This window comes from Sprattus sprattus, assembly GCF_963457725.1.
Source record: "Sprattus sprattus genome assembly, chromosome: 3".
In the NCBI taxonomy this organism is placed as follows: domain Eukaryota; kingdom Metazoa; phylum Chordata; class Actinopteri; order Clupeiformes; family Clupeidae; genus Sprattus; species Sprattus sprattus.
Window position 1 is genome coordinate 3,083,729 of NC_137922.1, and position 13,279 is coordinate 3,097,007.

Sequence of the window (13,279 nt, forward strand, 5' to 3'; positions counted from 1 at the left end):
TGAGTCAATTCTGCATTTGTATCCACCTGCTGCAGATATCCTGACTACTTCCTGCCTGAAGATGTCATCCAGCTGCACCTTCACCCCAGAGACAGATTCCTTCACAGCTTCGAAAGAGAAGCTTTGGTTGAAGGTCATGCTGGGTAAGTCTTTAGAGCGAGGAGAGTCTTTGATTGACAGGACATTCTACAAAGAGAAATGCATAAAACGTGAGGCAGGCTTCCTGAATATTCAGTCAGGTCTGTGTTTTCCCAAAGACTGCAGACATGAAGGGTGAATTCAGTTGGTTTAGTCATTGTATATGCATTCATGTGTTCAGGTATCTGACTATGTTAGACAGATGTAAAACCTTACCAACATCAGCTTAATAGACAAATTATGCATTTTTCCTCTCCTGAACCCACATGGATGCTTTATTTCAAATTATGTTACCTTGAGGAAATGGATGTGATCCTCTGTGTGTGAAAGCTGCTCCAGCTCAGCATCTCTCCTCTTCAGCTCAGCAATCTCCTGCTCCAGTTGCTTCAGGAGTCCTTCAGCCCGACTCATCTCAGCCTTCTCCTGAGCTCTGATCAGCTCTTTCACCTCAGAGCGCCTTCTCTCAATGGAGCGGATCATCTCAGTAAAGATCCTCTCACTGTCCTGCACTGCTGTCTGTGCAGAGCTCTGTTAGGAGACACACAAAGAGGCGGGTGTTAGGTGACCCACAGAGGTAAGTGAAGGAGCAAACCTGTTGTGACTGGTTCTTCTTGATTAAATGACCAATGGCAAATCCTGCCAAAACATCTTTGTATGTATCGTGTGGAAATAGCAGCATAATGGTGATAACACAATACCATGCGATGGCTGAGCCAGCTGTTGGCTTATGCAGTCAGTGTTCGCCTTGAGAGTGCTCGGAACTATTTTTCCCAAGCTGAAATATCACTTCCCACTCCCCCCTCATTTATACCAGCCTTATAGCTGTGATCTGGCCATAGCAAATCATTGCAGATTTGATAATACAATGCACATGACCGCTTGAACCTCTAACCAACTGTCCTCCTCTTCTCTGGTCAATACTCACCTTGAGAGTCTTCACAGCCTTCCTCAGCTCCTGTAGATCCTTCTCTCTCTCCTGGACTCTCTGATGGAATCTCCTCTGGGTCTGCCCCAACTGCCTCTGTTAAAAAAGACATTCATTGTATTATCGGTGGATTGTTTAAAATATTGTCAATCAAACATTTTGCAAAATAAGATTCTGTTCAGTTTGAAGCCGACAGGTTAATGTTTCACTGTTTTTATGCAACACTGGACCTTACACCTGATAATCATTTCCTGATTCTTCCATTCTCTAATGGGCAAATTGATTGTGGAAAGAGTCTTTTAAAGAGTTTTAATGACACATTGAAGCAGCTGCTCTCATTTTTCAAATGAAAATCTATAAAAGTTCAAGAGTAACACTGGTATTAAACAGCAACATTTTGTCAAGCTGGCCCAGAACATATAGAACAGAACAGAACAATATTTTGCGAGGTAAGAATGTGATTAGTTTGAAGCCGACAGCAGGTTAATGTTTCACTGTTTTTATTCAACACTGGACCTTACACCTGATAATCATTTCCTCATTCTTCCTTTCTCTAATGGGCAAAGTCATTGCGGAAAGAGTCTTTTCAAGAGATTTAAGGACACATTAAAGCAGTTGCTATCATTTTCGAGTGAAAATCTATAAAAGTTCAAGTGTAGCACTGGTATTAAACAGCAAAAACACTTGTCAAGCTGGCTCAAGATTATTTAACCGGGTAAGAATGTGTTCAGTTTGAAGCTGACAGGTTAATGTTTCCCGGTTTTTACGCAACATTGGACCTGATAATCATCATTCCTCATTCTTTCTTTCTCTAATGGGCAAAGTCATTGCGGAAACAGGCAGACTTAAAGACTGGTGAAATAGCATTCTTGTAGTTATAGTTTTACATTCAGTTGGTACTTATAAGAGCCCTCATAGACACATATGTAACTCCAATACTCACCTGTTTCTCAATCCGTTCTGCTGCAGCTGTGACTGTGTCGTGGCTTTTATGTTCGTCCATCATGCACAGATAGCAGATGAAACTCTGATCGGTTCGACAAAATATTTCAAAAACCTTCTTATGTTGAGAGCAGGTCCTCTCCTGTAGCTGGCCAATGGCATCAATCACTGAGTGTTTCCTTCCTGGGTGCAGGTCATTGTGAGCTTTCAAGTGAGTTTTGCAGTAAGACAACAGACAATCCAGACACGATTTGACGGCTTGCAGTTTTTTCCCCGTGCAGATGTCACACTCCACATCTCCAGATCCAGCATAACAGTGGACAGGAACAAAGGTTTGGATTCTGGTCTTCTTATATTCCTCCACCATTTCAGCAATCAGAAAGTTTCTTCTCAGATCAGGTCTTGGCCTAAATGTTTGCCTGCACTGGGGACAGCTGTAGATGCCTTTACCATCTTCCTGATCCCAGCAACCTTTAATACAGCCCAGACAATAAGTGTGTCCACATGGAACGGCAACTGGATCCTTCATTAGATCCAGACACACTGGACAAGTGAAAGAATCCGCCATTTCTCACAGCCTCGATCACACACAGGGAGATAACTGTGTGAGAGTTCAGTGTGTTCATGTGTTTTATTCTAAGTAGGAGTGGCGGAGATGTTGATGCCACACTGATGAGGAGGAGTCTAGGAGATTATTTGAGAATGTACGTCTATGTGTGAGTTTGTGTGTGAGAGAGGGAGAGAGAAAGAGAGAGACAGAGAAGAACAGAACAGCTGGAATGGAGTGAGAGAGAGAGGAGAGAACGGCTGGAATGGAATGAGTACTTTAGTATAACACACCTGGTTATATGGGAGACAAATAATCTTGTCTTGGCAAGTGATTTTACAGTATCACAATTACTTGGATAGCAATGTCGTAATTCTAATGGAACCCTTAAGTAATAAATTGTCTGAAATACTTAAATTGTTAAGTCCAGTCCTGCCTCCTAGTTATGTTTTCTTTTTGTTGTCATTTATTCTTCTGTACCTTTATGTTTGTTTCCTCATCTCTCCTGTTGTTTTCAGATACTACTCGTCCCTCCATTCGTTGTCAGACACTTCACTCCCTGCCCTTGTGTGTGCCCCGCCTTGATTCTTTGAACCTGTTGCTCGTCATCATTCCAGACCTACTGTATTTAGCTTGTGTGTTCCTGCCTCTCGTTACCAGTTTGTCTTAGTTTCCTCCGTGTTCTAACATTCCAGCAATCTCCGGACGGACTCCGGACTGCTGCTTGTCAACTTTGTCAAAACATCCAGAGGATCATTACTCTTAAAGGTACATGGCAACCTAAACTTTCTGCTTCATTTTGACATTCTCTGTCTCTTTTTCAAGAAAGGCTCAATACTCACTACTTCACTCACCTGTTGAAAAGTTTATAGAAGAGCATGCTTTATACATTACATATGATACAGTTCATGTAATTTAATTTAATTTAATCTTATTGCTTTTTGTGTGTTCATCTAACATGCAAGGTGAGGACTTTTAATGTAACCTGTTATGAAATTTGAAATTGTGTTTTCCTGGCAAATTGTATCCTTCCCAGGTTCATTTTTTGCTTTTTGAGGAAGGATGAAACTCATCTTTGTTCTTCTGGTCATCCTTCCCTTGACCTTTGCCTCAGAGGAAAGGGATATTACGGTCGACAACGGAGGTGTCTGGGGCGGCTGGGGTGAGATGGAGATGTGTCCCCACTCTTATCGTGCTTTTGGCTTCAGTCTTAAGGTGAGTGCTTTGTTGAGACTAAATCAAATCCAAATAAAAAACTAAACAAAATACATATAAAAAAAAAACAAGTTGTTGTGTACAGAACCCAACAATTATAAGCTCATGTAAGTAAGAAAAATATGTATGATTTTGAGTTAATTGCTGTATGATTTAAAGTATACTTGTATTATCTGAAGTGAGATTGAGTTCATACATTTCAGCAAAAGACTGACATTAAAGTAAATGCTAAACTTAGTTGTGTGTAAGAAGTCATCAGAGGCAGCTGAAAGGACTAGCAGGTCGTTGTGGTTGATCACCTACTTAGTGTCAGTACAGTTCGCATTTCTAATCCAATACACTCTTTGTGAAACTCAGCTAATTGTTCCCCACAGTCCTCTACTGGTCTGTTTTGTATGTGTTCAAAACAACGCTGTTGTTCATACGCAGTCCTGTCTTTGTAACTGGGAAACAAAGTTGCTTGGAATTCCAGCTAACATAAAGTTTGACGTTCAAAATCCCAACGGTTTTGTTAAGAGAGAAAAACAATGTCGGAGGCTGGATGACCTGCACATTCATGATATCATGTTACCTCTCTTGACTGCTTCCACCATTGCCTTTTTGTTTGTTTTGGTTGCTCCATAAGGTGGAAGGATCTCAAGGCAAGAGAGATGACACTGCACTCAATGGGATCCGAATCCTGTGTCGACACACAGAAAACCATAACCTCCAGTACCCCATAAATTCAGCCGACGGAGGTTAAATTCATAATCTCTAGTGAATTTCATTTGAGGCTAGTATCATCTGATAATCAAATATCATTTATTTAAATAATGTCTTGTGTATTTTAAAGATGGGGGAGTTTGACCCCTTACCAGGATTGTGGCTCTGCATATCTTGTGTCCTTCACTCTCCGTGTGGAAGGTCACCAAGGACGAGGAGATGACACCGCTGCCAACAACATCCAGTTCAGCTGCAGCGATGGAAGGGTTCTGACTGGTGCTGGCATGCCCTGGGGTGACTGGGGTGGGGTGGAGTGGTCAGTGCTCTGAGGGTATCTGTGGCTTAATGACCCGGGTGGAGAGACCACAGGGCAAGGGAGATGACACTGCCCTGAATGATGTCAAATTTAGATGCTGTTAGTTCTGTTTTAAAGATCGATAGTAGGTGCCTTCTCTCCATTGGCTGTCTGACTGGGACTACAGTAAAATGCTGTTAATTATTGTTTCTATCATCATCTTCAATTCTATCAATAAAGAGTCTGAAGCATTACCCACACTGATGTACACTGCATTGCATTTGTAACTGATCACACACAGACACACACAGACACACACACATACACACACACACACACACACACACACACACACACACACACACACACACACACACACACACACACCAAATCCTCTGCATGTGGGTCAAGGCTAGTGCTCTGGTCTAGGCTGGTCCTTTTAGGCTTCTGGCTACTGCTCCATCTCTAGTTATGTGAGGGAGACTAAACACCTTTAAAAACAGACTAAACCAAATACAAAAAACCCACATGTCATTGTGTTCTGAACCCAACAATATAAGATTGTGTAATTAAGAGAAATATATATGCTGTTGAACTCATTGTTATGTGATTTAAAGGATTATAGCGATATCACAGAGTCAGGTGTATGTTTGGCTTTCTTGCAATTTATTGAAAACAGGCACACACACCCAGAGACTGATACAAAATGGCAAATGGCAAGAGCTTCTACATGCAGACATGTTGATGGAGTTTCATCAGATCTTGACCCTATTGATAAATTATGTAAATTTCAGTTTTTCTTATAATAAGTGTGTAATGGCTTCCTATATCCTGCTGGATGACTTGATGAGAGATGTAGTGGTTGTATGATTTCTGGAGTAAACCATGAGTGAAGTGGAATACAATGGATGCTTGTCTCTGTTGCTCCATTTGCTTCAAGCACTGTTGGTGGCCTCTTTGCAGAAAGTCATTATGGAGTCATTATAACACCTGAGGAGGTTACTTGCTTTGATGCAGGTTGCATGATGAAACTTCAATACTGATTCAAACTGAAAAAGTCATTCTGATTAAGTTGCTCAATGTCACTAGTCAAGTACTTGTGTCCATGCAGAGTGAACTTGCCGATCTCAAGACTGCAGAAAATCTAGATCAGGTAGAGCTGATTGATAAATTCCTTAGTGCAATGCTGAATGAAGTACAATTGATTGACATTGAAACAGAAACAGACAGGTCACAAAGCCCTGGATTGGCATTGTCACACTCCTCAGTGTCATTTCACTCAGAAATAGTTGACCAAACCAAACTCCCCGGTACTTCTGTTCTCCCTGAAGTGTTTATCAAAAGGATTTCCCCTCTTCCGACGCATACTTTTGTTGACATGGATGCTCATTCATTGTCTCCTCCTGAATGTGCAAATGAAACCATCAGTAGTGTGTTGGACACCATTTTAGAATTGGAAAAACTTGTACCCATCGCTGGGAGTCTGGAGAAATTGATCACTGAAACACAAATAGGTCAATATTCCTGTGATATTGCAGATCGAGTACATAAGACACTAGAAGGTTATCATGGTCTCCAGACCATTTCCGTGTCAGTTGGAAAGAGTCTTTCAGATTCTATTCTGTGCAAATTACCATCTAGAGCTGAGGGAAAGAATGAAATTCCATCAGGCTTCATTTACATTTATGTAGAGGAGGCTGTGAAGCGACTACTCCTGTCATGTTTGTTCCCCTCAGCATCTTCTGACAATCAAGAACTTTTACAGAATAATCTAGAGACCTCAAAATCATCACCTGAGGTGTGGAAGTACAATGAACGTACTCACCCAAGTGATGACCAACGAAGTCATGGTGGCACTCTCCACAGAGTTAAAGGGAAATGATGCTTCTGACTTGAAGGAATTAGTTAAGGGGGATCAGAAACTCTTAGACAAACACACAGGACACTAAACCTTCAACATCCACCACTAACTCAAACAGTCTGCTCCCTCGTACTTTTGACGAACATAAAGATTTGATGCAAAATTGTCAGTGTAAAGGAGTCACCAGTTCATGTCACTTACGTCTGTTAGAGTCCAACCAGAATGACTATGCCTCCTTGGTCTGAAGAAAGTCAATAGCTTACACCAGGACATTGGTACCCACCAGGATGGACTTCCAGATAATGTGCTGGATATATCCATAGACTTGATCCAGAAGATTCTGTCTGAGCTCGATACAGCGTTTGGCATCACAGATGATGAAACCTATCCTCAGGATGTGAATTTTCACCAGATTTACAAAAACATTTAGAAGGAACTTACTCGAAGGTTTGGGTCTGAAGATGTGCATCGTTCTGCCCTTGAATCACAAGATCTATCTTTTGAAACATCACTGGTAAAAACACTACAAGATGAACTGTACCCAGTTGTAGGGTATATCTTTCAGCCATACTGTCTATACACTACAACCAGTTGTAGGGTATATCCTTTAGTTACTATAATTGTGTTCTTTAGAAATCAAAGAGAGGATCACAGAGTCTCCTCGTAAGCCTGAACTCTCCTGTTGCAAACACCAGTATAGCATTCATCTTTATTATAGGCCCACCTTTTCGTTACCATGGAGAAATGTGTTCAAATACTTGTTGCATTCCCTGGAGAGGAGTTTGATTAGCTGCTAATTAATTTATCATGAGCCTTTGAGAGCCTTTTCAACAGTGGCTCTCTTCCATGAAGCTTTGATTGGTGAAGAACCCAGGCAACAGTTGTTGTATGCATAGTTTCTCCAAGACCAGCTGCTGAAGCTTGAAACTTCTTCAGAGTAGTCATAGGTGTCTTGGTGGCCTCTCTTACTAGTCTCCTTCTTGCACGGTCACTCAGCTTGTGAGGACGGCCTGATCTAGGCAGATTTACATATGTGCCATATTCCTTCCATTTCTTGATGATGGATTGAACAGAATTTCAGGGGATGTTAAGTGCCTTGGAAATTTTTTGGTATCCTTCCCCTGACCTATACTTTTCAATAACCTTTTCTCTGCATTTCTTAGAGTGATCTTTGGTCTTCATGGTGTAACAGTAGCCAGGAATACTGATTACTGAATACTGACCAGTGGATGGACCTTCCAGACACAGGTGTCGTTATACTACAATCACTTGAGACACATTCACTGCACACTGTTCCCCATTTTACTAATTGTGAGACTTCTAGCACTAATTGGCTGGACCTCTGTTGAATTAGGTCAGTCTATTTAAAGGGGGTGAATACTTATGCAATCACTTATTTTCATTACATATTTTTATTTCATTTACATAACTGTGTAGAAATCTGTTTTCACTTTGACATTAAAGAGGGCTATTTTGTGAATTTGTTTATCCAAAAAGCCAACTTATATTGACCATGACTGATTTATAAAAGCAATAAAAGGGTAAAACATCCAAGGGGGTGAATACTTATGCAAGTCACTGTATATGGCACTGGATCGAATAAAGGAATACTGCACATTGGGTATTCCAGTATTTAAGGGCCAGTGTTGGGCAAGTTACTTCAAAACTGGAATGCATTATTTATTACTTGTTACTGTCATTTTAAAGTAATTCGTTACATTACAATATGACTGTTTTTAAAATGTAAGGCATTACACTACTATTGTATTACTTGTAAGTTACTCGCACCAAAATCACTGGAAGTATGGATTTGGCAATCTTACTGTAATGAAGCTCAAGACGCTCAATTAGTGAATCACACATCCAGTGGAAGGTGATGTGGTATCTGTACTTATGGTAAACAGTAGAACATAATAGCCACAGTGATGGCTCATGGCACAATACAAACAACAATCATCGCAAGAACAGACAAAAGGTCAAAGTCTGGCAAATTGTGATAGAAATACTGTAACTTTAGGCCTATTCATATTAACAATAATTGGACTGTATTGTAATGTCTAAAAATATGACAGGATACAACACTAGCATTTCTATGCCTTTATTATTTCCAACTTCACAGCATTAAGCATAGTTTATGCGTCATAAAAAATTGTTTGCAACTGGATTAGTGTATGGGCTGTACACCTCTGGTGGGGAGGCAGTATAGCACCTGAGCATCCAAGTCATCCAGACATTATAAAACTACATGACATTTTGTTCTGTTTTGTTTAGTGTGAGAGTTTTTTACCACGTTTGATTTGCATTACATTTTGTATTGAAAGTACAGAATAATAGAGTTCCGGCAGTAATTAATTGTTATAAGTAGGTGTTTTTAGGTAATTCATTTACTATAGATTGCACTTATGAATTGATTTTATGTTTTTTCCACAGAGATTTTGTCAAAGCTGGTTAGGGTGGATAGTGCCTCAGAAGAAAGAGGTTCATCTTCCTCATGACACCAACAAATCCGTAAGGAATCTGATTTGAGTTTAATAAAATCAGGTAAAATAATGATACACGGTAGATGTTAATCACATCTTTCGCCTACAAATGTCTTCTTACAGATTTTTTGGGATAAGTCTAAACAGCGATGGGTGGATTGCAATGAACCAGAGGAAGAGGTAATGTCTTAAATGAGTAATTAATCAGACAATCATTTCTGTTCCACTGATCTTTAATTACAGTTTTAAAGTGAAAGTTCACCCCCAGCCCAGCTCCATCCACTGCATAATTATGAAAAAGGGGCAAGGGTCTGAGAGGGGGAGAGTGTAAAAGTCTCAATTAGCAAATAAAATTATTAGAGGGCGTTAACATATACATTTCATTAGGCTCAGGTCTGATTTCAATCAGTAGATGGTGTCTTGAGCCATTTTCAATCTATAAAATGCAGATTAAAATATAAAAAGGTATTTTTGTCAATATCAACAATGTGTTTGTGTTACGTTATCATGTCATATTATTTAGTTCACACATTTAAGTGTGCACAACCTCTTTAAATGAAAATCAAATAGTACCATGGATTACAGAATGAGAGACACAAGATTATTGATTTTGTTTTATTCCAAAGACTAAAGCTATTCCTCCACCTCCACCCATGGGCCTTCCACTGCTGCCCCTCAGTAACATGGGCCGTCAAACTGGAAGTGGAGGCCCAGCTAGTGGACCCCCAACCAACGGACCACTGGCTAACATGTTCCGGAAAAGAGCAAGTTTGTATATAGTGTGCTACTAACAAGACCTGACTTGAGTAAGTGTGATCTCACAGACTAAGAGCGGTCTTGTACTTAAGGTCTTTGTCTTCACCAAATCAGATCACTTAGTTGGCAAAATATTCCATAGTTCCATTTTTAAACATATTCAGCCCTTAGATAATAGGTATTCTTGGCTTTCTATGTTATTAGCACATTAACAAGCTCTGCTGAAAACCTCGTTTAGTATATTGGCATGTAGTGATCTACAGCAAGCTATTAACATCAGTTGTCTTGTTCACTAGGAACCCAGATCAGATACATTGATGAACCCAGGTGGATATAAGCCTGGTGTGTGTCCCCCCACCAACCATGTTGGCCCTGCTGACTCCTGTGGACCTGACAGGAAATATATTCCACCCAGACCAAAGTCAGTCTTAAAATAGTTTTTTGTTTAAACCTTCATGATTGTTAATTACTTTGACCTGTGTTACATTCCTTCTGTTTAATGTATTGCTTTTGTTTGTTTAACAGCCTCAAAGAATGCAGGACATTCGAACTAGTTCACAGAAACCAGACATAAAGTTTACTTTAGTCACAAAAAATAAACTCCTTTAGAATCACAATTACTGTACAGTCTCCTGTTCCTTGCTTTTCCATAAAGAACCCTTTTCTTTTGTTTCTACCATCTCCAACACCTTCCGTCCTACTGTGCCAAACCACTGATATGACAAATGATTCAAAATGGCATCACTTTACATTAGATATACTATATTAAAAATACAGGCCCCACAGTAGAAACAAGTCAGTACACTGCTTAAATGTCCTCAATAGACCAATAAGGTACCGATTACTAGGTCAGGCCTCATCACTTTAAAATGTGCAACAGTTTGCCATTGCAGCCCTTAGTTTAGGATTAACAAAATCACGACATAGCCCAGAACAGCATATATTCTTGACAAATTAATGGTACGCAGTTGTGGACAGAACCACAATTTTAAATTTGTAGGCCCAAATAACACCTACAGAAATTGACTGGGCTCAATCAGATCCATGGAAGCCCATGACTCGTTTTTGAAGCAAAAGGCACGTGCCAAACCACCCCCCCATCCAAAAGATGAAAGGCAAGGCCAATGGGCATTAAAACGGTTCAATTGAAAAAAGAAAAATACATGGGATTCTTCACTGTCAAAAGAACACAACAAGTTTGTCAGATTTGGAAACCAATACAACCCCCTCCCTCAAAGAAAGACACAAGTTGAACTTGAAATGTAATATTTTATTAATTCAATTAGGAAAATATGGAGATCCATGAGGTAACCCCTATTGAGAAAAGGGAAACATTAGAACCTTTAAAAACTGTACAGAACAGACACTGCATGAAGATCATGTGCCTTACCTGGTACTTCTGGTCGCCACCTCACCAGGCTCTCTTCAAGGGTGCTTCAGCAGTTAACTTCCAGGGTGCCTGAGGGGGCTGTGAAAAACCTTTAGGAACCTTAGTGTTGGTCTTTGAAACATTCTGCCCTTTGTTCAAGCCACCTGGAGCCTTCCTGACAGGGGTTTGAGGAATCCTCTCAAAGCTAATGTCGGTCCAGGCATTACTGCCATGCTCGTCAGTGGAACTGAAGTGAGTTACTGTACCAGGTGGAAGTTGGCCAGTAATGAACATTTGAAAGAACTGGTCATCATATTCCTCCTGGGGTGGACTGACATAACTACTGGCCTCTGGGGCACCGTTTTCAGAGACGGCTGGGCCAGGAGGAGGCTGCAGGTATCCAGAATCATGGAACTCAGATTCTTCATTGCCATGTTCATAAGTAGCAACTCTCTGAATGAGTTTCCCACCTTTGTAGAAGGGCTCAGGTGGTTGACCTGCTATAACTACAAGCTCAGGATTTGGCTGTTCAGGGTCAAACAGCATTTGAGATTCAGGCTTGGACACCCACGATGTGTATGGATCCATTGGACTTGCTTGAGGAAGTCCTTTCATAGGTGCAGGGGAATAAAACCGGCCTTCAAGTGGTTCATAAGAATCAAAAGCTACAGGGACAGCCTCAAACTCTTCATATCCAGAACTAGTTTGAGGCATGGAGCCCTTGGCTTCAGCAGAGAAGGTCATCTGAGACACATCTTGGCTGGACTGTGCATATAGCCCAGGGGTCTGAGGTGGCGGTGGACCTGACTGCTGAACATCAGTGGAGCTTGAAGATGGCCAACCGGTCTCCATTTGACCAGGCTGCATCTGCTGCCGGTTGTTGAAATGTGGATCAAACTGAGGATTCATTCCATCTTGACCAGGCTGCGGTAGAGGTTGATGGCCATTATATCCTTAAATGAAAGAATATTAGAATGAATTTTCCAAAAACCTACAAAGGCATTTTCAGATTGCAACAGAATAAAGCCAAAAGGAAATTACAATGCAATATGCTTCAGAAAAAAATATATATATTTATACATTATAATAATAAAATTATATTACCTTGAGCTGGAAAGCTATAAACGCAACACAGCATGGCAGACAGAACAAAAGTCCTGAAAGTGGTAAACAAGTTTAGATTCAAAATAGAGATTAAGCAAAAGAGCTGAACAATTAGTTTTGTAAAGCCAGTCACACCCAAGAACTGCTTAAAATCAGCACTGGCAACTGCAAGAACCTCCACAACTATGCCAATAGAACACATTAAGATCCAAGTTAAACCATTTAAGTGCTTTAAAAAAAAAAGCTTTAAATTACCTCAATATCAAGGCAATATCCATGATTCCAACCACCTCAGTCCCAAAACATAAAATAACTACCTAGTTGCGGTGGAGAATATATGGAGGGAAACATGTAGACATCAGCCAATCAAAGACTTTATTGATTAATTAGGGTCAGGTGAAAAAAACTAGCCAATAATCAACATTTTCACTAGGCTTTCCACTGGGCATTATTCTCAACACCACCTCTGGTCATGTGATTGTTAATATGTTTGGAAATTGGTAAAGCCAGGGCCTAGTTTAAAGCCTTCATGGAAATCCTGTTTTTTGCTATCCCAGATAAGTTAATTTATCTTACTTTTGTGCCAATTTTTCAATTCAACATCGGATTGGAACACTTTGATCCTGATAGAAACTTTTCAAGATTACCAAACCCGGATTCACTCTCTTTGACATTTATGATGCACCTGAGGCTATATTGTGTTTTCTTGATATTGACATCTGTTTGGAGGATAATTTTATCTGAACAAAATCCTTTTATTTTAATTTCACTGTACTGAAAGGCTTAATAGGTAGCCTAGTGTATTCTTTATTTATTTTATCACTGTAATGGTAACACCTGCCTTGGACCACATTGCAGCTCATCCCTTCCAGCATCTGAGTGTCTTCTCAGAGAAGTTCAAGATGCTAGAGAGTTTCACGGTCATAATGTATGACAAATCAAGTC

General features: G+C 40.3%; 1 protein-coding gene and 1 pseudogene across 2 annotated transcripts in view; one reads left to right on the forward strand and one right to left on the reverse strand.

Annotated features, from left to right (window-relative positions):
- LOC308362081 (tripartite motif-containing protein 16-like) overlaps nucleotides 1-2,573 on the reverse strand; it is a gene marked incomplete at both ends in the record, with an annotated part of 5,421 nt that extends 2,848 nt beyond the window's left edge. The window contains 4 exons of the mRNA XM_080834576.1: nucleotides 27-186; nucleotides 433-666; nucleotides 1,064-1,159; nucleotides 2,007-2,573. Of these exons, the coding sequence (XP_080690702.1) occupies nucleotides 27-186; nucleotides 433-666; nucleotides 1,064-1,159; nucleotides 2,007-2,573 (1,057 nt within the window). The remainder of the gene's footprint in view (nucleotides 1-26; nucleotides 187-432; nucleotides 667-1,063; nucleotides 1,160-2,006) is intronic.
- A 1,041-nt stretch (nucleotides 2,574-3,614) lies between these two features.
- LOC308363282 (vitelline membrane outer layer protein 1-like) lies at nucleotides 3,615-4,889 on the forward strand (annotated as a pseudogene). Its single transcript has 3 exons — nucleotides 3,615-3,767; nucleotides 4,393-4,504; nucleotides 4,599-4,889. The product of its transcript is annotated as a vitelline membrane outer layer protein 1-like (transcript).
- Nucleotides 4,890-13,279: the final 8,390 nt, after the last annotated feature.